The following is a 26326-nucleotide window of genomic DNA, read 5'->3' on the forward strand; positions in this document are numbered from 1 at the left end:
TTAGAAGAGAGGAGACTTCCAGCATATGCAAATCTAGCCTAAAGTCTCAAGAGGCCATTCCTAAAACATTCAGTGCTTGCTCATTCGAATCTCTTTTTTGCAGAATTGAAACTATGGTCAATGCTTCATGTCATGTTCAAGGTTCTGAGCAAGAGTGATGAACAAGAGAGATGGACCAGGAGTAAGGTTATGGACAGAATCAGCAATTTCACTTTTAAAATGTCAATTTGTGCAAATTACATGAAGTAAAAGCAAACCGTGTTTCTCCAGAGAGGAGCTGTAAACACGGCCTATTTAAAAACACCCTTGTCAAAAGATGTATAAAAAGTCTTAAAAGAAATTAGTCTAATTGCAAATGCTCGATGTCATACTGAGAAAAATTTAACCTTTTCGATTATCTGGAGGTTTAAGAAATTTTCATGCAAAGAAATGATTGTTTCGCAAAATCATTTAATAATCCATTTAAAATTAATTTATTTTAATTTTTTTCTTAAAAATTCTGAGTTACTTTTTCAAGTTGACAAGATTTACAGAAGTTTATTAGTAATCCATAGCTCCTGGTTTCTCTCCTGTGTTACTGTTAACATTTGGGAGATGTCACAGAGCCACTTTTAAACTGGGATTGAAAACATAAAAATAGATCATGACCTTAATATGTTTATATTCCAACTCTTAAGTATGGTGGAGGATCTAAGATGCTGTGGATGCATTTATCCTCCAAAACCCCTGAAAATAGTTCTTAGAAATACCAGGAGAATATGAGGAGAAATCTAGACTAAATATATACTGAAATGTCAAAAACGGAAAAATAAAAAAAAAAGAAGAAATGGAAGCAGCTATGTGATAAACGATTAGGCAATGACCCTCACCTTGCTTTATCTGTCTTTTGTCTGCTACCAGGACGTTTTCGGCGTCGACTATGATGACTTTTCCGTCCCGAGGGCCGACTGCAAAGTTATCAAAACTGACATCCAGCAGGTACAGGGCAAAGTCAAAGTCATTGTTGGTGAGCTGCTCGGCAATGTCCATCAGCTGCCGCGCCAGGTCAACCCTCTTCTCCCACGGCGCGTTGTAGAAGCTCCACAGCTCCTCGCCCACATAGTTGACAGCTACCATGCGCCCACACGCTCCCAGGTACTTGGCGAACGGCCACCCTTCATCCGATGGAAAGCTCTGGGGAGGAAAAACGTGGATAAAAAGGGTCAGGTGGTGGGAAAAAAAAAGAAAAAAAAGAAAAGAAGGTAAAGGCTAACACATGAATTGTGGAAACAGTCACCATGTCAAAGGATAGTTTTTTAATTTGCTCTGAAATCAGTTCCTGAATCCAAAGAAAGATGAAAGGGAAAAAAAAAAAAAAAAAAAACAAGACGCTAGTGTAGCCTTGGGTGATTTCTGATATACAATTTTAAGCACAATAGCTGAAAATGAGCCAGAGAATCACGTGAAGCAGCACCAGCTTGGGGTATAACGGATTAAATTTAATAAAAGCAGAGTCCGTTTGTGTTTAAGCCCTACAGCTATGAGCCGAAGCTTGCTGCTATACTGTGTGCTTCCAGAGAACTGATAGGGGGTGATTTGTGGCAGGAGCAGTTAGCAGGAAAGCCTTATGCTTTCTGATGCGACTGCAGGGCGTTTAAACTGCTTCGTGGTGCTGTTTAACCCGGTTAAATGCAGTTTGGGAAACTGACAGCATTTCACCGCATCTTATGGGTTCCAACTGATTCAGAACACCAAGATAAACCTACAGCTTAGCAGGTTTATCTTTAAATGCTGCTGCATACTATCAATAAATGAAAGCCAAATTTGCCTATAAATAAATAAATAAACAAACTTTCCCTCTCCAGCTGCTATGAGACTACAGCTCTGGCATTTCCCAATTTTCCTTCCCTCCGTTTCCCTCTTCTAGATCCATTTCATTGTCACAGGCTGTTGCAGCGGTCAAACAAAATCGATGGAAAATAACAGACGGAATCCAACTTTTCTGCCGACGCAAGACTTTTTTTTTTTTTGCTGCAAATGATAATAAGCTCCCATCATGTAACATAAACTCTCCACCAAGGGCCTCAATCTTTCATAATAAACACCTGCCATATGCTCAGCTAATGACAGCTCACAATTTCCATTTAACAAATTTCTGCCGTTTTTCTGGCCCGCAGCCGACGCAGACACACAACCGGCAGCGCTTCATTGCTTCTCTCTAAAAAGAGAGATGTTGGAAAGGAAACACCAAGACGCTGCGGCTAAGGTGTGAACTATTATGACTGTTGCGTCCCAGCCTGCTCTCTCGGTAATTCAATATTTTACCAGCTTTCAATTTCTGCTCAGAGGCTATGGGGCGGGGGGGTTAAATATGCATGGCTGCCTCGACTTGTTTTAAACTTTAATGGAATACAAATTATTTACAGGCGTACGTGTTAACCACCCTCTGCAACGCTCCCCACCGGCTACGTAGAGGGTGTATCTCCAGGATAACAGCTGGACCCGTACCGCATATAAACTATAGATCCAAGTAGGTGCAAAAGCTAAAGAATAGGCAACTGTGCTTTGTGAAAGTAATCATACCCTGTGAACTTTTTCACATTTACCATGTTGCAGTAAAATACCTATATGTATTGTACATGAAAGCCATAAAGTTGAGCAGCACATTTAAGATGGAGGAGGAAAATGGTTTTAAATTCCATGTTTTTAAATTTCCAAGCACCTGAAAAGAGTGGCAAGCAACTGTCAAGTCACCTAATAAGTAAATTAAACACCTGAAGATTAAGACAGATTATGGAACAACTAGAAACGAGGGCTGGCCAATATGGCTGAAAAAGGTATCTTGCATCAGTCAATTTTGATAATTATTGATTACATTTTTGTTTTAAATATCCAAAATACTGCCAAGCAAGTGACGTCACGTGACCTCTCCTCTTTTATTCACAATTTCCTCTTGAGCCGTCATACTCGTTCTCCTTTCACTTCACTCATTTTTATTTGGGGTTATGGCACAGCGGCGAAACGCAAAACTGATTCCACATACTATGGCGCATTGTCTTAAGGTCGGTGGCCGCGCACTGTCCAGAAGGTTTAGACTTCATAGTAGAATCCTAATGGTAGTAAAATCTAAAATCTAACAGTAGTAAAATCCTAATAAAACAGATTGAAGTTTGAGATTGTAACGAGGCAAAATGTGAAAAAGCTCATGGAGGTTCAAACCATTTGAAAATGCACTGGAAACAAAATATGCAGTGTCACTTTAGAACCACAGACAACCACTGAGGAATTTCACCCTCGGAGTATGTTGAGCAACATGCAACAAAGTAATAATTCATGTGAGAGAGCCAAATAGGATCACTTTAAAAATCAACAAGTTTATGCCGCAATAACTTTCCACACATAAGATCGACCTTTTTACAGAACATTACTTTTTTATGGAATTAATCCATCGATTCTGTCCGATTTAAGAAAAAGGAGGGAATGATGATAAACTACATGCCATATTAGCAGGATCCATTTCCCTGAGGTGGCCCAATCAATTGCGGGCAAGACAAAAAGTCTGTCCACAAAGCAGTGCTCGCTTCCCTGCAGCCTGTCTGTCTGTGCCTGTCACTTGGCAATGACTCACCGGGACTTCTCCAAATCATCTCGCCTTATTATCCTTCCTCTACATTTTCAGAGACAGAAAACTTGACAGGATGAAGGTTCTGTGGCTGTAAAAAATAAAATAATAAAACAGAGTTGAACTGACTGCACTTTCCAAATACTAGCTGGATAGGAGACAATCATGTAAGCTTTCCCCTCATAGGAGATTTCAGGATTAGAGACTTAATAGGCTATAAATCTAAAATGGCTTTCTAATTTCTAAAGTTGCCTATAAAACGATTAAGCAGATGATGGATCAGATGGTACATCCGTTTTAAGCCCACACACCGTATTTTGACCCATAATAAACGCTACTGGACTGTATTTTTTCCCGTTGGTGGAAATATTTGAAGCTTTCAGTGCTGTTGACAAAATGCAGCCCATCCACTGTTACAGCTAAACTAGCTTTGTAAAACACCAGCGTCCCTCTCTCACCCCCGCAGGGCAGATAGATAAATGAGGGAAAGGTGGATAGAGGAGGTGGTTGGCTGGTGGGGGGAGGAGGAGTGTGAAGGAGGAGAAATGAGAGATGACGAACAGAAGAGACAAACAGAGCTTCTTTCGCTTCAGTAGACAGGAGGAGTAAACCAGCAAAGACCTGCCTGCTAAACACATCTCTCTCTTTGTTGTCAGATTCCAGGCCTGAATGGGAGCAAAAGTAAAGCGACGGCAGATGGAGGGTGTGTACGGGGGTTGCGGGATGAATGCCTCGAGGCTACTTTCAGACACTGTCAATGGCTGTTATGAGAAGGCCTTCATGTCTGTCTGGCCCCCGTCCTCAGCTCTCAACAAAGTTGTCGGTCATTTACCCACACTGGCAGGCCCGTTGCCTAGCGATCTGCGCCTCAACTTGTACTTCCGTACTGCTTTAATGAGCTTCTTAAATTTAAACTTTTGAATGCTAAAACGCCTTAAGGAGAGAACTACTGAACAGTGCACGCAGGCACATGGAAGAGCGCACCTGAGCATCCAGATTCAAGCCCTCCTATTGCGCGGGTTGATAAATACTACACTCATTCTTCCTTAGCACTTCCTAAATGGTTACACTGCAGAAGTCATTAACGGCCGCAATGAGGCGTTCTGAGGGAAGTACTGGTGGTGAGGGAGGCAATATAGAAAGGCTCAGCCAAATATTACATCTTTTTGCACTGTGAGTAGACCTAGGAAGTAAAGTGTGAAGATGTGTGTGGTTGTGAATTTTACCAGTCGCCTCCTGATGGTATTAAGCTTTTCAAAAATGCTGAGGGTGCTAAACTGCCAATGACACATCCTAGAAACTTACCGCTTTTAAAGGTCTGATCATCCTGTCCCAAGATAAAAAAACAAAAAAACACTCCCTTTAAAATTGTTTTAATTACATTTCCAGCACAATATAAACTCTCTTCCTCACCTGTGTGGCAAAGGCACGTTTTCCTTTAATTCATTTTTAGAAAACTTAGATGAGTTAAAAGTCTAGAATACTTAGAAAAGATTAAAAAAAATAAAATCTGATCTTTCTGCTCTGTGAATGATAGCAAAGGCAACTCTCTTTAGTATTTCTTATCGAGAGAAGATTTGAAGTTGACTATTTTCAATATCAGAGAGCTGCTGAAATGCAGACAGAATTACATGGCAAACTTCTTGAAAAAGTAAACTTAATTTAAGAGGCATGATGGCTGCTCGTTCAATTTTCCACAAAACAGAAGTTGAGCAAATAACAGGAAGCTGAATATTGCTCTGTGTGATCCCTATGATTAGTTCAACTCTACTAGTTAGAATCAAAGTTAGCAAGCTTTAAGCTAAAATAGATAATTTTACTTTGACAGCAACATTTGTTAAGAATGATGATTCAAGTTGCATAATACATTTATGCAAGATGCAATTAATAGGACAGTTTTCTTGTTAATTATGGCTGTTAAAGATAATTGGAACCTGAACAATAGAAATTGGTGATTAGAAATTGAACAAAAACAAAAAAAAAAGATCAGTGCATCAAGAGGTAAAAGCAAGACCAACATACAATCTTATTTGAGATTGTTTACCAGCAACTTGCAGAGCCAAGGCTTCTTTTAATCTAATTTTAAAAGCTCAGCTGGTGCACTGCAGCAGCATCAAGTCCATGTTGGAGGGGGGTTGATTTTTGACTCCTTTCCCCTGGAACACAACAGGCTCACTGGAGTCTTCTCCTCAGGGTGGGATGGGCGGGGAGGCGGGAGCGGGCCGAAATGAAACAGGGCCACAGACAAATGGGCCGCCTCTGGAGAAGAGGATGAAACGAGTGAAGCGAGAGGCGTAGGAACACACACCTGCGTCCTGACATCTGCTGACAAAGGCGTGCCCTTCTACAGGACCACTCAGGGAAAAGCATTTTGTGTGTGTGCGCTTGTGGAGGGTTCGAAAAGAGGCTCCTTGTTTTTTTGGGGGTTTTTTTTCCCCGTGTGCAAGTGAGCGCGTGTCTATGCGCAAGTGTATCTGAGTGAATGTGAATGAGAACATGCAACGTGACCGGGGCTGATAACAACCTCTATTCAGGAGCCGAGTAAACACGAGTGGCTCCCAAGATTATTGCTTTGGCTGCCTTGCAAAGAACACTGGCCCATCAAACACATACACACACAAATATGGTGAACACAGAGCAGTGTTTTATTAATGCAATATTTATGAGGAAACAGAAGCATTGCTTTTGCATCTACAACTAGTTCCAGCCAAAAAAAAAAAAAAAAAAAAAAAAAAAGAGGGGGAAATTAGCAGTTTGCCCCAAAGTGTTGCATGTGAGCAGCTTAATAAAACCCTGAGTGGGGTGTGGTGTAAATTCTTAACATTTTCTCTCCTGAATAAAACCCTATTGTTTCAATAGCAAACAAGCATGGACACGTCTCATCTGGAGTCCAGGGATCACTTTTTAAAGTCAGGAAATGCAGCGGGCGACAGCATTACGCCAAACAAAGCCTACTTAAACCTAAGATTGCCAGATGAAAATTTTTTTTAGTCTGTTTATCACAGGGGCTTATTGCTAAAGAAGAAGTCACATCTGCTCTGTAAGACTGGCAGCACGGGGCTCCCAGGCTGGAGTTAGAAACACATTGCTTTTCTGTGTAGCTCTCCTGTTGACCTTGAGTGTCTGGAAGGAAGTGTGGTGAGCCCCGTCTGGCATTTTGCTGGCCATTTAAGTTTAAAATACAGTCTGTTAGTCCAAGGCGAGTGCTCAGGCCCCACAGGGGAGCATGCGTTAACTCCTCAGCCAAGGCACACATGGTCACTACTGCTTTTTTTCCCCCCATAGTGCGGCTCGTCTCAAGCCGCTACCGCTGCTTTTCCTGCTAACCCCCCCGCATCCCCCCATCCTATCTTTGTTCTATCCACAAACCCAACAATGATTCTGTTGTAACCGTAAAGCCAGAAGCGCTCTAATCAGATACTGTAGAGTCACGGTGGTTGTTTTCAAACCAAAAGTTTTAAGGAAGGGAATTACTAAACCCCCGAGTAAAAATACCACGTTCACAGAATCATTTGTATAAGCATTTAAAACAGAGCTGTTTAACATAATACAGTTATTTTTAGTTTTAACAGCAAAGCATGTAATCCTACTGATGCCAATTTAACAAGCCAATGTTAGCTGGTTTATTATACCGAAATTTACTAGAATTGGACGGTTTTTCCCTCAGTTGGCCCTGCCCTGGTCAGAAATACAAAAATCGGATCTTTCTTCTCGATCAGTGAACGCACCATTATAAGCTCAACCTGGTGATGCAGTGAAAAACAAAATCAAGTCCAATTTTTTGGGGGTTGTAAAAGAAACTCCTATGACTGTTCTCTTCCACACAGTGGCATGTCTTCACTTCAGCTTCTAATAAAATGTAACGAGTGCTCACAGAAGGAAGGCTAGAAAAAAAATTCAATGCTGTTCTCACATCTTAAAGTTCTCAATAAGAAACTGGAATTTATAAACACTTTTGATCAGTAATCATCTTAGAATCCCAATCTGTGAATCTGTATTAATGTTTGTTTCTATGCAGGGACTGCTGGGGACATGTTTTTGGGGGGTCCGCCATGTGGTATTTGCTTGGTCATGTAACAGTAGTAGTGATGCTAAGTTATAGATACTATCTATATAATATAGATGCATATTGATCAAAGGCATATTGTAAACTATAGGAACAGTACAGACTTGAAACTTTTTTGAAACCTTCAAAAGGATAAGGCCCTTTTCAAAGGTTCTTAACACCAGACATGCCATTAATATATCTGGTGTGTGTTTTTGAAAGGATAACTGTATCCAACACAAAAACATGAATAGTAAGAATCGTGCCGAGATTTTACATTCTCAAACCAGGAAAAGTAAAGCTTTACAGCACTGACAGAAAGGGCACACACATGACTCTATTCTGTCACACTGACATAAATAGGTTACATAGGTCTTTGGGTTTTTGCAGGCCTTTGCTCTGTAGAGAGAATGAGAACAGGATGAAGAATGAGTTCAGGGGGAAGTGCAGCTCGAGGTTGAAAGCGCATACAGCGTTGTTAGTGGACAGACAAAACCTTTTCCTGACCTGGAGCTGAACCACTGAACATAAAGGTACCTCGAACCCACCCCGCTGGAAGATGAGGAATGTATTAAGTCACAGGCAGTGGTGTTGACTCTGTCTAGGTGGTATTGCTGCCCACACAACAGTGAAGGAGCCTGAGTGAAACTTGGCCTCAGACCTGACGAGTGTGGGTTTTAGGCCTACATGAAGGCCTGCACGTTTCAGAGCAACGCCAATTATCTCGGGGGCAGCTGGGGTGGCATGGCGAGCAGGAAGAGTGTTGTCACTGACCTCACACTTCAACCCGTCTTTGAGCAGAGCATGCATAAACCCCCCACCACCATACAACCCCAATTAAATATCTCAAATGTCAGCGGAGACCTCAGACCTAATAAGAGGTGCCAGGGTTTGACCAGCTTCACCCCTAAAATCCACAGAGAGTTTTGATTAAAGTAAGTCATTTTTGCTCTAGTAGAGGGTGCAAATGCTAAAACATGGAAGCGGTGCAGTATTCTGCTGACCTCTCAATTTCTCCAGCAGGAACCAGGTGCTTCGTGCTTTAATGCAGTGGGCAGTTTTATTACTGCAGGCAAGCTGATGTGCTAAAAAGCATATTCTAGCTCTAACATTAGAGCCTAATCTCCCTAGAGGACAAAGTAAAGTAAAAAGCTGCTTGTTACTGATCCATATTGGCCATCTTAAGGGGCCCTGAGAGAGTTGGGCATGTCTTTCACAGCAGAACTGTGTCTTCTCAAGCTGGGCATCTGGTAGGTTGCGGTGCACTCTGTAACAGCAGGAAGCTGGGGCAGGGGGGCGAATCTAAAAAAGGAGCTGGAGGGTGGGATTGGGGGTGGAGAAGGGAAAGGGGGGGGTCGCCACAGGCATTTACCTAACCAAACACAGCTGTCAGGCGTGTGTGTATGTGTGTGTTTCGATATGGCAGGAAAGAGAGAGGGATTATGGTAACACAAGCAGTCTGGCTCATTCAAATGGGAGAAAACACCACAAAATTGTGGCTAGAACAAAACCCAGTGGCAGAAATGCTCCGTTCATCTCTTCTCCTTTCCATCAGGGCCCCCGTCCAGCGAGGACCAGCCAAAAAGAAGGGAGTCAAGCTCAGATAACTCTCTGTCTTATCCTAACAGGATTCAGTCTGTACACAAAGGCCTATAAGAATAATGAAAGGAGGTTTGGGAGCACTTGAAGCAGGGTTAAGCAGCATGCACAACCTCTTTTATGTGCCAAGAGTGCCATAATCCCCCAGACCTAAAAACAAAAGTACTAATCAAAGGCTAGCAACTTAAAACTTAAAGACTATTTACTGGTGGACATCAACCACAGAGTGAGAACATTCTATTGCTCTCTAAAACTGGAACACCATGTAACTTGTTGATTAAATAGCAGGAATACATATAAATGAACCAAAATGGGATCACAGAAAAACGATGTCTTACAAACGAATCCATGTTTTCTGCATTCTATTACATTCTTCCAACAAAAATGAATGTACTTTATCTTAATTTTACGTGACCAAAGAACTAATTTTTATTGCATAAACACACTTTGATTGGAATACCTCCATTCTAAGCTTAGGGCCGATATCCTGCTGGATGCTCAACTTCTAACCCCCCCGTCACAACCACATTCTAGGCTAGAAAACATTTGTATCGTCCTCTCATCAATTCTGACCACATTCCATCTACTGCTTAGGAAAAAAAAATCCCAAACCATGATACTTCCACCCTCACCATATTTCACAATGGATAATTTGTGCATAGTCCTTATGAGAGATCAGGAGCGCCGCCAGTAATCTTGGGCTCCATGACAAAAAATTAGACTGGGCTCCACCACGCAGCTGCTGTTTCAATTTTTTGAGTCTATTTGACCCACAAAAAGCATCACAATTTTAAAGGCTTGCAACTGCCTTGCTTTCTTTGGTCCAATGCTGATTACTAGGACAATATTTACTGCTCATGAATATTAGATACAACAGTTCACATACAGTATGCAAGTAGGTTGCTTACAATTTTTCCATTACCGAAATGAAATGGCTCTCCCCACAAGCAACAGTCATAGGCAACGTACAAAAATATACATAAAGCAATCCAGACTTCTCAAAAAATGCTATGTAGTTGCATTTTATTCAAGCTGCAGCATATAACTTTAATAAAAAATATGTTTTATCCACATTTGTTAAAGATGTCATGTCGTGCCAGTTTGGTATGAGACAGATGATCTCTGAAAACAACCAATCTCCTCCACCTCCTCCCTGAACTACTATTGCTAGCTAAAGTAATGCAACGTTCCGGCCAAAACAACCAATCAGAACCAGTAGGATGGTCTTAGCGCTGTCAATCAACTCATTCACTCACTGCTAAATATGCTAATGGGGAAGAAACAACTTATTACAGGAAACCCGTTTATCTGCCATCGTTGGTAGCTTAACTAGAATGAGCATTCACAACAGGCTGCGCTAGCTACAGCACAGCACAGAGCGAGGGGGATCGGGGATGAGCAGCCACATAAAATTGTGATTGACCAGCACTAAAACTCTCCTGCCACTGATTGGTTGTTTCTAGATGGCACTGGAAGAAGGCAGAGGAAATAGATTTTTCGCAGATCATCTCTCATGCCGTACTGCCACAATATGACAGTTTTAACAAACGTAAAATATATATATATTTTTAAAAAGTTACATACTGCAGCTTTAATGTCACTTAGGTGAGGGCAGGTCAAGAGGGACGTGGGTTAGAGCTGCTGCTGACTGATTCATCTGTTAAGTGTGGTAGAAGGTACAGGGACAAGTTAAATAATATGTTGGTAATTTTTTTACTTAATTCATTAAATGCTAGTGAAATGGAGGCAAACAGTAGTCTGTAGCTAAGCTAATTTTGCTGAATGGTTGATAATCTGACAGTCTACTCGCCTCTCGGAGAAAAACTAGATTACAAATTGGCACTCTTGTCTTTTTCTCTCTCTTATCTCAATTTTTTTGAAAACCTGATTTTCTAAATTGTTTTTAGTAGCAAAATAACCGCCACAGTCATTCTTGCCTTCTACTGACTGCTGCTGAACACCGTCACCGTCAAGCGCACTAAGCAGGAACGAACCATTTCATGCAGATCAGTACAAATATGGATGTGTGCTTTTTGGGCTGGCAGTGGTAACATTCAATTTTTACTGATAAAAATTTTAGAAAACACAATATGATTAATTTTGTAATTGACAGGGCCCCATTTTATTTAATTTCTACAAAAAAAAAGAAAAAATGTGGAGGGCCTCCTGTTGGTCAAGGACCCTTGGAATTGTCCTAACTTTTCCCCTCTATATGGCACCCCTGTGAGAGATTGCAGGAAAGTTGATATCATGTGACTTGTTCACTGTTGCTACATGCTTGTCCAGGGGGATGGATTGCTACGAACTCAGTGACTCAATCTAACTGACTAGGTTTCCTTAGAAAACCTTTGTACCAACTGGCATAATAAACTGAAGTATGGCTGCAATGTTTTATGACTAGAATCAAACTAGCATGGATGTTATTGACTGGGTTTCTGGTGACAAAAATACAGGAGTAGGACTTTTATTGGATTCCTTCCACTAATGGCTTGCATTCTCTTACAATTTTATAAAAAAAATACATTTGTGAAGTGCACAAATGACAATTTTCTCAAATTCAAACAAGCTGTGGATTTCTGAAGCTCCTCCAGTTAATGTGAGTCTCTCAGCTGCTTTGGTGATTGATGCAATGCTTTTCCTGCCTTTGAGTTTAAGTGGACGGCTGTGCCTGGATAGGTTTGCATTGGTTCCTGACCATTTTTAGATGTTTTATTGAACCGTGCTATGAGGTTAAAGATTAAAATATTATTTTATTACCATACTCTGCTTTATTATGACTTCCTACCTAAATAGAGTTTTGCATTCCTTGGTCTTCATGATGCCATTTCTTATCAAATGTTCTCTGACAAACCAATTAGGATTGCACAGAAGTACTGTACTGATATACAGCACTTTGCACTCAGGATAACTTCTGAAGGGAATTTGATGCACTGGAAAGGGAGTGAATACAAACAGATCTCTGATTTTTCAGACTTATTTGTTTGTAAAAATATTAATAGTATTCATTATTTTCCTTTCACAATTATGTACTACATAAAATCCCAATCAAATTCATGAAAATGTGAAAAAAAGGGGTGTGAATACTTTTCAGAGGGATTGTGTATGACTGATGGGAGTGCCAGTCTAAAATAGAGCTTTTTTTTGTTCTTTTTTACCAGTTTTTGAACCACTGTAAAAATATTGCTTTTCTGAAATGGATTTTAGACCAAAAAAAAAAAAAAAAGAAAACCAGAAAAAGCTAAATATTTGTTTTGTCCTAATTTCTTACATCATGTTAATAGGCCAAACCACTGGATTACATTAAACATTTAGTTACCAAACCACCGTTTGAAATACCTTCAGTCCATCAGGTTTTCAAATTTTCATCTTCTTGTCTTTTGTATGTTTCTTAGTGAGCTGTGAATAATTGGTGTTTGAAAAATGCCAACAGAACAGTAGATAAGGTAGTATATCAACCTCCATTCTGGTTTCAAACAGAGCAAAAGCTACACAAGGAATTCATGCCATATCATAAGTGCATCTTCTGGTCAGGTGATGCAAGCAAGTTAGAAAGAGCATGAAGGCAGAGGAAGAAGTAGATGAGAGACGGTAATGAAAATATGGAGAGGGGTGGCTGGACTGCACAGATTTGAGTTTTAGAGGAGATGAGCGAACCACTGACTGAGTTAACCCCACAGGCCTGTCACATCCTATTCTCGGCTTCGCTGAGCACGACACGGCTGAGGACTGAAAAAGGGTGCAAGTGCAGTCACATGCTTCTGGCAAACTCGCCGAGCTTAATGATTCGGAAGGCAGAGCTGGGCTAAATCAAACTAATTTAAGGTTGGACCAGATGCACTTCATCAAACACAACCATCACCTGATGAATCAGTGAGTCATCTCGCTTGGAGGAGAGAATCCAAGGATGGCAAATAAGATTCAAGCCGTGGAAATGAGTAGAATAAATTACTCACTTCTCATGCAAACCAAGTTATTCTTGAATAAGGAGTAAAATTAAACAGGATCATGCAATTCTTCTGATAGTCAAAGAGACAAGACCTTGACAAAAGTTGATTAATCAAAGTTATACAAAGACTTCAAAAGCAATTTAACAGAATTGGTAAGAGGAACCAGAAATATGATTAAGTTAGAGGAGATGTCTCTGATTGCACAAAGATTTTATTTTATTTTTTTTGTTTGCCTGTTGTTATTTTGTCTTCCAAAAATATTTACTCCCCAAAGCCAAAATGTCCTCCACGTGACAATGAAGAGGGGGTGGTGTGTGTGTGTAAGCGTGCACAGAGAACACACAGAAAACCCATTGTTGGCCAGACCCGAAAACAACACAGCAGATTGTTTCTCCACGGACAAAGGAGGTCTGGTTTCTCATAGTGATTCGGAGCCGATTTACTGCCTGTGGCTTCAAAAGAATGGAAACAGAAGCCCCCTCTAAACGTGCATGCAGCTCACTGGGCAGGCAGCAGAAATGTTATTCACATTTTTCAACTGTAAAAACAAAACAAGGAGGAGAAAAGAGAATCTAAAGATTAATACTTTAGTTTCATGATGCAAAATGTAATGTGAAGTCATCTAAAATATTTTAAAGTGATGACATTTAAATTACTACAAGTGTTTATCACAAGTAAAATATGTAAAACATTTGTGGCAACATGATATTAGACTAATAAAAGATTTGAACATGCTGAGCATGAAGGTAGGTCAAAATGGATATTTCAATATAAATTCCATGATATAAGGTAAGACTTTCATTTTTCTGAGCTGGTGCTTACAGACAAAGTTATGGCTGTAAATCATAACGTTGGTGCTGGAAATCTAAAACTATCAGAACAAGGCATGAACGTCTGGAGAAGAGCCAATGCGACTCTTGGGCAGCTGTGACTCAGTGGGAAGAGTAATCATCTTGCAATTGGATAGTTGTGAGCTTCTGCCCAACACATGTCGATTTGCAGTTAGGCAAGGCGTTTAACCCCAAGTTGCCTACCAATCTTCATATCATCACAATAATGGATGAACACTTATGACCGAGGCTGGATGAATACTGCTTGTAGTGTAGAAGCACTTTGAATGGTGGGTAGGATCAGAAAAGCACTACACACATTCAGAGCTACCATTCCATTTATCTTTAGTCAAAAGGTAAAAGCAAAAGTGTTTCTTAGAGGCATTTTGTAAATAAGGCAGACAAACAGGAGCCAAAGGGTGTCCATAAACCTTTTGGTAGCTGTGTGCGTCATAGTGACGTCTAGCAAATGGAGTTGCGCTACAAATTAGTGAAGCATCTTAAAAACGGTGATATTCAAGAAGCTGAAAAAGGTAATTAAGATTTAGATCTATGAGTGTCAAACATTCCAAATGGATAAACAAACATCCTTTAGAAACTTTCTGCTACTCCCATTACAACTCCTTCCCGCTACAAAACCATCAGCAGCAGATGTCTTCATTTCATACCAAAGAGTTTTGTTTAAAACAGCTACCAAAAGAAACAAAATGGTGATGTGACATGATAGTCTTAATTCTTCCATTCAAATTGTAAAAAAATAAATAAATCAGCAGCTATGGCTTGTAATAAAGTTATTAATATTTAAGAAAACATTCATGCTGCACATTTCAATGCTAATGAACAGTATTAGTATAGATTTACTTGATATCCACATCATTAAATGCAAAATAGTGAAATTCAACTTATTGGAATCCACAATAACACACAGTATTGTTGGATTTGTTCATTTGTAGATTAGAGCTGCAAAATACATCGCAAATATAGTGTCTCTGTGATGTCAACGAGTTATCGCAAAATAACAGTTTTGTGATGTGTATTATTGCACGCACTGATATAAAACTGAGTCCACATCCCATTGTCTTTTGTTCAGAATCAATCACAAGGCAGTAGCCTAACCTCTGGAAAAACAGGAGACTGAGGTGTTGTAGTGCAGCACGTCTCCTGTTCAACTTCTACAGACGCCATTAATTCTTTATGGTTCACTGCTGCCTAACCTTGTGTATACGGTCTCACAGTCTCTCAGCAAATTTTCTCATCTTTTGAGCTCAGTGATGCTGACGAACTGAGGATACCTGAGAGGTTTCTTCACATCCCATCCAACCACACAGCCTATGTGTGATACCCCCATGGGTCACAAGTTTTGCACAAGATAAACAATTCATGAGTCCCTGTAAACATGCGAGGGCTACAGAGAGTGGGAGAGAAAAGAGAACTGTGGACAATGTGTGTGCATGATGTGTTGGTGTGAGATGTCTGAAGCTCTTTGCAAGACAAGGCGATTCACCAAGCCTCTGAACTGAAGTGTAATGGCATTAAAAAACACTGATGGCATTATCTGTGGAGGAAACACTCACAGAACAGAGAGCCAGGCAGGGACATGGGCTGACAGAATAAAACGCTGGGGAAAGGAAGGAAAGAGGACAGCGAGCAACTACACAAGGCTAATCAGATTATATAGATTTGACCAAGCAAAAAGAAACAAGGTCTCCTTTTGTCCTCCAAACTGCCCAGAGCAATGTGGTATGTGTAAGGTGAGGAGGGGTTAGCGCACGTTATTCAATGCCTACATGGGCTCAAGACCATTGTTGTTGTGTCCTCTCACGAGACAGGGTCAATGCCAAATAGAAATTGAAATTGATTGGCTGCTCATAAATCAGTGAGGGGAAAAGATGTGGAGCGTGTTTATGGGGCATGGAGGGGCAGGGTTTGACATGTTGGATGACAGAACAAAGATGGGCCACATTTTTATTTCCAACATCCTCTCAAATACAAGTAAGCATATTTTTTTATATAAGAAATGTTTAACATGATTATTAAAGTAAAAATAAAAACACTTGTGCTTTTGAAATAATCTCGCTGAAAATGATGAAGTAATTACATGTTGTGTTGTATTAGTTAATTTAGTTTTCTAATAAAAGCAACATTTCCATAATGTGAAACTCATCTCCAGAGGAAAACATATTTAGAAAGAAAGAAAGAAAAAAAAAACTATTGGAAGATTAATGAAGGATGAAGAATACTGGATCTGATCCCACTTAGCAGCTCTCAAGAGATCCCGCTGCTCCAGTCGCCCACAACTGACTGGAGTCCAGACGACATGGATGTATATTAAAATTAAAAACAACTTGGACCGTTTACAAATGCATCCTTGAATAATTCAGAACTGCCCTACATTTGGTGTTAAATATGCAATTTTGCCGCCAGCCAAAAATCCCTCATTTTTTTCAGAGGCCACAGCCTTCAACTCGTCTCTATTCTGAGCAAAGGCTCGTGCTCCACATAGTGGCATGCCGTCGCGATCTAGTCTAGAGTTTAGGAAAGGGTGTAATTGCTCGTCTGAGATCTATAGAAGAGGAAGGAAAAAGATGATCCCCACCCTATAATTTACTGGGGGGCTTTTAGTGGCCAACACCCTGGTTCTGATGCTCTGATCCTGCCGTACGTAATCCAAGATCTGCAGTTCATACACTAGCATGATAACACCTGCTGCAGCAGATCAGGTGACAAACATCTATTTATGTAAATGTAATTTATTATCCTCTAGTCCAACAGTCAAACATCCTTCTGAGAACAATTTAAAACCGTGTACTCTCCAGAGATAACTCAAGATTAAAATAAACATTTTTTCAAAGAATACCATCTGGTCTGCCTATAGCACTGAACTGCTGTAGGTTATGAATTCAGGAATTGTTTTATTTTTAGAAACATTCAACCAATATAACCACTCAAAGATGTAAAATTCAATTTAAAAAGCTGTTGTACTGTAAACTGCTGTGCAAATTAAGTTACTAGAAAGACAATAAAGTCAAGTTTTAAAAAACAGTTTCAAAACCACTACAAATACAATAAGTAAGTTATTTTAATGAGGAACCAGTGTTATGATTTTAGCAAGGGTGGCGATCATATTTTTTTTCTTTTGAAAACAAAAGCAATTGTGTCATGTTAAATATTTGTTTAAAAATAAGTCTTAATACTGTGACTTTATTTTCAAGTATATCGTACTGTAAGGATTCCATACCTGTTACAAATATATTTTTTCCTCAAAGGAAATTAGGAGAAATAGTTGGAAATATATTCATGTCTAACTTCTAAATGAATCCAACAGGAAGTGGCTATATTTTGAAGAATATGAAATGTCCAAAGAATGATGTCGTAATCATCTACAACTTTACCACACAGAGAACAATGAAGGGTTGGGAAGGTTTTCTTTCCACGCCAAGTCAGAAGATTTGAAAGGTTTACAGCAAACCTTATGGCATCTGCATTTTAAAATTTTTTGGGTGAATCTAAAACAAAAACTTGTCTAAAACCATACATGACATACAAAATTATGTCATTATTATGAAGTTACTGCATGAATTTATTATAATTTGCGTACACCCATCAGATATGTGATCAGTGGTTTAAATACTGGCTCTCTTTTATCTCTAATTACATGAGAATAAAATTTCTAAGTTTTAAACCTCATTTGAGTCAAATCTCAAGTATTTAGAGCACAAATCTAAGTCAAGTCTAAAGTCTTTGTATACAGATCTAAAAGCAACTAGAATTACCATCTTTGGTTAAAACGTACCAAATTAAGAAGGAAGATAAGACACAATACCTGCAGTACAAGTGGTTCTGGGTTGAATGCCAAAGTCATCAACAGCTGCATTCTCTCCGTGTCTTTCAAGTTCTTCAGCAGGAAGCTGCCCGAGTCTTTAGTTTCAGCATATCTTCGGACCACACGGTCCAACAGCCTTTGTGAGGGGCAGTGCACCAGGTCCGACCAGCCCTCCACCACGCCTGGGGTGAGCAAGCGAACATCCCCGTTGATCCGGGCAAACTCAGTCTTGTACATGGCCTGGATGAGGTCACAGCGCGGTCTGCCTGTTGCCCTCTTGCAGATTTTCTGGTCTATTTCGGCCAGCTCCTGATTGGAGCCAAGCCGCTTGAGCACCACGCGCCGCGTTCCCTCCCTGGGCTCTCCGTACTGTGCGAAGTAAACATTCTTGACATTGAAGACGTCTAGAAACCTCAGGCGACCCCAGGTCTCAAAGGAAACCTGACCGTTCATGAACTTGCGGCACCAGCTGGTGCCGAAGCAGGCGGGACACTTGTTGAGATTAATGAATCGTCTGTCAGTCAGCTCATTCTTCTGAAAGGAGGCGAACAGGTTGTGAGTGTTCATCAACAAGATGACGGACAAACCCAGCACTAACAGCAGCTTCAGACAGCGGTACAGTCGGCCCAGTTTGAGAGGCAGGAACCGCAGCATGTTGGGAACGGGGGGGATGGTTGGGTACCAAGGGATGGGGAATCAGGAAGGGTATTGAGTCAAATGTCAGGGAATAAACCTCAATGATTATCTGTCATGGTGCAGTGGAAACTTCTAAAGCTGCAGGCAGGGGCACGGTTGGCACATCTGCCCACTGCCGCTCTCTGGCAGTGGTGAGTGCGTCATGTTCTCTCTTCCTTGAGTCTGGGAGCCAGCAGTTCTGAAATTAAAAACAGAGAGAAAAAGGAGAACTCATAACTTTGGGTAAAATAAAAGAGAACTGCACTGCGTAAATCTAAAATTGTCCCTTTGGTCAGAGATAACAATTTGAAAAATGGTTATTTCATCTTGCCCTAACCCAATTCCCAAAGTGTGAAACATCAAATAAAAGAAAAAAAAGGACTTTCAGTGGCATAGGAAATTGTCTCACAAATTTGAATTGCTTGGGTCATTTAGGAGATTTCATTACTTTTCGGGACAAAATGAGTTGGCCTACAGCCAATGCAATAAACCTGCCAGTGCCGTTAGAGCCCTCTTTTTCTTAAACTCCTTGTATATTCTATTGTGAGACAAAGGCAGGGGTGGAGGGGGAAAAAAGAAGAGAAAATAAAGTGTCAGTGTTCAAATTAAGAGGAAATATACAACTCTCTTACAGTGTAAATGAAAACGTACACACTCTGAGGATGATTGCTCAGAGGAGCTCACACAAAAATCCATCACTTGTCCTCCCAAGAACGGCTAAATAACTCGCAGACTGCTTGCCTCGACAGTTACGCTGCGCTCAGGAATCTTAGGAGGAATCTTGCTCTGCATTGTGAAGACAGTCACGCTGTGCAAAATTTAACCTTTGATCAGAGCTGCCCTGCTTCCTTTTAATCACACTTTGAAGTGGTTTCTTTGAAAAAAAAAAAAAAAAAAAACGGCGGGTGTCACTGGAATAACATTTGTGATTGAGGGAGAGGGGTTCTGTGAATATCCCCACTAAGCAAACTGGTGTCAGCAGAGGAGTGAAATGGTAAAAGCAATGAATGAAAGAGATTAGGCAACAGAGGGAGAATAAAAGCTCCTGATAGTATACCCCTGATGAAGACGTCCCAGACTCTCCAATCAGGTTTTCAGCAGAGTCTTCTAAGGCGCTTTAAGAAAGACAATGACTCAGGCCACGCAAATTAGCCATTCTCAATTAGAGCTCATTAAGACACGCCTATTAGGACTGCTGACTTGAGAGGGCATGGCTAACGAGGAGGCGCACTAGTACCATTAGCGGGCGTGTCAACGGGCTCCTTGGATTCTCCTCTCAGATCGAAGCAACAGACTTTTAAAAGGCGAGGTTTGAGCGCAGCCAGTGAGCAGAGGTTCTGAGAGACGCCTGCAATGTGTCAGATAAGAGCAAAAGGCATTTACGCTTGCGTCTCGTTTCTGTCTGAGAAATACCTTGATCAGATCAGGCTAACATGACTAATGTAAAAATAGAAAATATCCAAAACATGGAGGACACAGACAGTTATGTTGCTTTTTTTTTTTTAAGGCAAAAACAGTTTTCATTTACTGCTTTTTATCTTCCAAGAGAAAATATTTAAAACTTTCAAATTTCTTAAAATAATTTGGGTCTGCTTCTTCAGCTGATATTTAATAAAACACAAATACTGTTATTTTAGGCATAAACATTTACAAGAAGTAATTTTATAAAAGTACATTTTGTCACATTACAACCACTAACTTCAATTAATTTTACTGTTATTTTATTGTTGATTGGAAGGAAATTGATGGATAGTTAAAAATTTTAACAAATACAATCTTGCAAGGTGTGGATTTGTACAAGCCCCCTGCCCCGTTTACTCTGCTACACCTGAATTAAAATCCAGGGTAAAACATAAAACAATATGCCTTACATCACACTGTGCACTATTCATTTGATTCCTGAAAGATGGCAGTGGCAGCATCATGATGTAGGTAGGTTTTTCTTCAGCAGGAACAGGAAGTTGGTCAGAGCTGATGGGAGGATGAACTTAGCTAGATACAGGGTGATTCTGGAGGACAATCTGCTACAGGTTACAAACAAGTTGAAACTGGGGCGGGGTGCACCTTGTAACAAGTTCAATCTCCAAACACAACCAGTGCTCCAAGGGAACGGTTCAGATCAGTGGTTCTCAACTGGTCAGATTTTGAGAGACTTCCCATAATGACAAGTCATGACCCACATCAGTCAAGTTTCATGGAGCTGTGATATTGTAGAAAGGAATATCACAACTTGGCAGAACATACTTGGCAGCTCGATGATGAACCAAAACTAAATTTACACCGAGTTGTAATTAAAAACCATTTATATATATATATATATATATATATATATATATATATATATATATATATATATATATATATATATATATATATATATGGTGTTGGTAGGGATCCGGTGCCTGTGGTCATCGGGGCCCTCGGGGCAGTCACCCCCAAACTGGAGCAGTGGCTCAAACAGATCCCAGGAACAACATCAGACATCTCAGTCCAGAAATGTGCAGTTCTAGGCACAGCCAAGATACTGCGCAGAACCCTCAAGCTCCCAGGCCTCTGGTAGAGGACCCGAGCTCAGAGGATGAAAGAGACCACCCGCGAAGGGTGAGAAGGGAATTTTTATATATATATATATATATATATATATATATATATATATATATATATATATATATAAAAGAAATAAGATAAATCCCTTTTCATGAAGAGAATCAAAAGTCATTTTGTGCACCAGACATAAAGATGTTCACCTACTGTGACTTACTAACTGAGTAATTTGATTAAAAGAATAATATATATATAAAAAAAACAGTGGCACATTTTGCAGATTTTTCTTTTAACCATTCAAGTTTATTTTGTAGATTAATACAAATTCATAAAGATACAAATAAATAATTAAATTCCTTTTTTTTAAATGGGAAAAGCATTCTATTACTTAAATGCAACTATTTTGTATTCCTTTACAGAAGCAAAGCATGAATACAGTTAAAAATATATTAACATTTTAACAAGTGAAAAGCTCAGCCTTTCCTGCTTGACTTATCAATAAGGCTGATGTTCATTTTCTTTATTAAAAAATTAATAATTGGATATTAAAAGATGCCTAATAGTACATTATTTTTAAATAATTTGAACCAGCTGTAGATAACTACACTACTTGAAGAGTATGGGTCTAACATATTTACACACAAAGGATCTCATCTTAAATGCAAAATGTATGTTTTAATTAATTATTCTTACAGAAAATGGCATGTTTCAATCTGTATATTCTAGTTAACTATTAACCAATTGCTAGATTACTTCACAATTATTCAATAATCAGTCATTTCAGCACTATAACTCAGTTTGAAAACAACTAAGAATGTGCTCCTTTAGCTTAAAGCCCAGTCACCAAATGTATAACAATGTAGAATTAAAAGATCACGAGAATGACATCATCAGTAGCAGTGATATTAACTGAAAATACATTGAACTGAAATTAAAATGTGCAACTATCCTTTAAAAAGACAATTCAATGAATTACTGGCCTTTTCTTACAAAAGCTAAATTGAAACAGTGCCTACTCAAAAAAATAAACTCCATGTTTGTTTTTCTTCCACATTACAGTTAAGCACAACTTTAACTGTAATCCCTTTAAATTGTATTAAAGTCTGTGACCTTAAAGGGACACACTGTGGATGGGGGTATGAATACTTTTACAAAGGAATACATAGTGGAGTTGTGCCTCCACCCTTCTCAAAAACGACAGCTTCAGAAGGATTCACAAGGATGTGCTTGCCTTCTGCTGCAGAGACGTGAGAGGAAGCTGATTGCTTGAGAGGAAAACTGAATATCCTGCTGCTCTAAAAGCCCGATTCAAGTGCCGTTTAGTGTTTGACACAGGCAACCGCAGCAGACGTAGCTCCAAAATCTTGGGAGCAAGATATGACATTTAAGTAGGATGAACTAAAGGCTTGAATGCCAGCCCACAAAACCATGGAGTTGTTTCACCTCCCTCTTCATTTGGGAGAACGACAGAAAGAGCCTGGGTGAGCGACATCAAGAGCTGAACATCACTGACTAATGAGGTGCAAAAGGTGATGGGCGATTATTTGGCATATTACTAAAGAGTTTTTTTTTATAATTTGAACAAGATCAAATCATACAGCTGAATAAGGCACCAAAAAATACATTCAAGTTCTTACACAGTTTCCTCACATACACAATGCTTACACTTTTTGGGAGGAGCTGGCCCAAGTAACTGGAGAGGGGGAAGTCTGGTTCTCTCAGATTATGCTGTTGCCCTCATGACCTGACTCGCGAACATGACTGATTGATTGATTTATGGATGGACTCATCAAGGAGGACACAAAAAGCAACCAGAACATCTGAACCACTGCAGGCTTTACTTGCCTCAGTTAGAAGAAACATGTTTAACAAAAATAGTGTTTGAGCGTGTGCCCAATAGCTGGAGGCAGCTGTCTGGGGTTCTATTCCCGAGCTCAGCACTTTTGATGCATCTCTTCCCCTTTTCTCTCTCTGCCTGTTTCCTTACGACTGTGCTGTTGACGCAAACATTTAGAAAAGACTGGGCAAAAACGGCCGCCGTGGGTGACCCCCAAGACCACTACTGACCAGAAAGAACGCAAAGTCATATCTGAGATTTTGGGGAGAAAAAAAAAAAAAAAAAAACAACATCTTGATGACCCGACAGACTTAGTGGATCAACGTTTTCCATAGAACTTTTCAGAAGGTGTTTGTCCTGCTACATCTGGTGTAAAAAACAAAAAACAAAAAAAAACCGAATGGGCATCAATGATAAAACATAAACTTTGACTCTAAAGATCTAAACAAGGGATCTAATTGGATACTCTCTAGACAAGTGAGACTCAGTTTTGTTTCATTGAGTATTACTGGTATACACTAAATGACAATTTTTTTAAACTTTTTATTCTTCTTAGCATTTAATGGCACTACTGTGACAATGCTGTCAGATTACTGAAAGCATAATGTTTCATTTCACCGGAAGATGCTGTCGGCACACAGCTAAGCCGCTGCTCCCCTGTCAAAAGCTCAACGTTCTCTTAGAGGTACAGTTCTCATGAAAACACTGCATTTTGACATTAAAATTGGGTTTCGAGCAAATAAAAAGCCGGTACTTCATTAAAACCGTGACAAGCGAGACTTGTAAATACCGACTGGCTATAACTTCAGACAGTAGCAGATCTGCACTGGAGAAGCATCAATGTTCTCTTATTTATTTAGCTGACAGTAAAAACAATGAGCAGTGATCTGACCGAATCATCTTAGCAGTTGATAATTGTTTGAATCAACTTACGGTGCCCCGTTGATCCGCAGATGAGTTGAAGCAACTGTAACGTCTTGTGATGTGACACATTGTTCCTCAAATTTCTGTCACAGAATGCTAACCACCCCTCCCCCAACCCGAGAAATAAAAACTTCACACTTCACACAAACACGTCCGGTTGTCACCAGATTAATGAAAAGCAGCTTATGTGTCAAACTTGATTAAGTGCACTAATTGTTCAAGTGATGGGTTAATTTACACACGCCGTTCTGTTAATGAAAAAGACGTGAGGTGAGGCGATAACATCCTTAATATATTGTCAGTTACATCTATAAATCGAGCATATGGCTCATCTGCGATTCTTTTTCCTGGGAATATTAGGCAGACAATTCATCAACCAGGAAGTTAATAGATTAAAAAATATTTCCTGTAGCAGGCTGCTGCTGAAGTTTAAATCAAGATTAAATCATTCAGTTAATTGAAAGTATAATGTGGTGAAATAAGACTGGGATATTTTTTGCCCTCAATTAATTACCCAGTGAGTTACTTTTTTTATTATTATTATTACTTCACACCTGCAAAACAGTTTATTTAATTTGTTCAGGGTCCACAGCTAAATACAGCAACCTCGACATTCACTGGCACTCCTGGAAAGGATAAGGCATGCACTGAGAAATTGGCCAAGTCAGGCAATTTTCAGCTCGATCAGCCTTGAGGTGACCAACGGATAGGAAACTCAGAACTCCAATCTTTTTCCAATCAGTGAATGCCGCATGCATGAGCTCTACCACGTGTTGACACAGACACTCTTTGGTTTGGATCGTGTTATTCAGCGAATAAAAGTCGAAGTTATTCAGTTTTTGGATCAGGAACAGAGTACAACAAAGTAGCTGTTTCATCTTTTAAAGTTTTCCATCTCCGTCATAAAATGGGCAATAAATATAAAAATATATGTAGACGTATGATCAATTTTAACAGAAAGTACATCTGATAGAATATTCTATAATTTCACTGAACTCCGATCCAGAACCGCACAGCATTCTGGGGGATGGAAAGGCTATGGCCTCTCAATTTCTCAAGGCCAGCTGAGAAAGGTGAGTGGCATCAACTTAATTACTCATTGGTAAGCTAGGAACAACCTGTTGAGTGACTTGAGCAAAAGCAGAGTCAGGTTTCATTTATTTTTTTAAAATATAATAATAATAATAATAATAATAATAATAATAATAAAAACAATAGCGCGGAATGAAAGGAGAAAATGTGTACAGCAGCTTGCAAAACGGGGAAGGTCACGTCACCAGTTTGGCAGTATTTCAAATATTTCAAACAAACAAAAAAAAAAACTAATCAATTACAGACATTGACTGATATGAAATGGATATATTGTGATGAAAAACATAGGTTTTGTAAATCTCAGAGGTGAGGTAAGGATTATCAAGGCAATTACACATAAAGATAATAGCAGCATTAGCCATTTACGGAAAGGTTAGTGGACTAGACATTATGTTTTCACATTTTCCCCCACAGGGAATAAATACACTTCTGTTTAAAGTTGAATTTTTACAAAAGTTCTGATAATTATTTAGAGATGACTTTATTGCAACATATTTGTTTATTTTAAGGCTTTTTAAACAGGGTATACCCGTTTAGAGCTACTTCAGCCAGCAAATGATATACATTTAACCATACGTGCGAGTTAAAGGCATACTGTGAGGCACTGAAGGGGCAAGGTCACCAACTAGAGTTCTTGACAAGGGTAAAGTTCACCTGAAGCTCTTAAAAAAGCCAGATGCTTTGCATTCAACCACAGATGTTGCACACTGGAATGCATAGTGTTAACCTTTAAAGCTGAGTTGTCTTTTTAGACAAACTTGACAGTGCCCACAGAAAACTTGTGTTTCTAATTAGTCACCCCGACACTACTTCTCTCCCACGGTGACACAAAAATAAAGAGAGAGGGCCTAGATCAAGAGGAACACCTTATTTGGAGCAAGCACCAATTCACCTTTCATCATTAAAAGAAGAAGAAGGAAAAAAAAAAACACTACCAAATTTGGAACTTGGTGGGGGGAACAAGAAAAGAAAAAAAAAAAGTTTGTCAGCATGCTTTTTCTACAAAGTACTTCGGTGAGCACTTTTCCAAGAAAAGAGGGCAAATCAAAAGGGTGCCTGACTCCTCATGCATTGGAGATGAGTCTTGCAAGCAGAACGTTCCAAGTTTGGCAGATGTTAAGAGCCGCAAAATGGCTCATTACTGGGACAGAAGAAAGCACAAGATGAAGCAACAGGCTCAGCGTAGGCTTAAAACAGAATGGCAAAGGTCGACACAGTGGAGGAGGACAGGGTAATCTAATATTTCGTTTTGCATTAAACTTACATTTTTGACAGAATAACTGATAAGACAGAGGGAGGTTAAAATGGAAATGTTCACCCATTTTCCCCAGCTCTTTGTGTAAAACTGGTTTCAGATAATGGCAGTAAAAAGGAAAAGCCGACATTTGGGGGTAAGCGGTTCCTTTCGC

General features: G+C 39.7%; 1 protein-coding gene across 1 annotated transcript in view; it reads right to left on the minus strand.

Moving 5' to 3' along the window:
- Positions 1–26326, minus strand: part of dipk2ab (divergent protein kinase domain 2Ab) — a 38221-nt gene that overhangs the window by 8400 nt on the left and 3495 nt on the right. The window contains exons 2-3 of the mRNA XM_014984978.2: positions 17846–18719; positions 870–1173 (exon numbers count right to left, since the gene is read on the minus strand). Coding sequence (XP_014840464.1) covers positions 870–1173; positions 17846–18499 — 958 coding nt within the window. The 5' untranslated portion in view covers positions 18500–18719. The remainder of the gene's footprint in view (positions 1–869; positions 1174–17845; positions 18720–26326) is intronic.

The sequence above is a fragment of the Poecilia mexicana genome, unplaced genomic scaffold, assembly GCF_051168715.1.
Source record: "Poecilia mexicana isolate PSO_F unplaced genomic scaffold, ASM5116871v1 scaffold_20, whole genome shotgun sequence".
Lineage (NCBI taxonomy): Eukaryota > Metazoa > Chordata > Actinopteri > Cyprinodontiformes > Poeciliidae > Poecilia > Poecilia mexicana.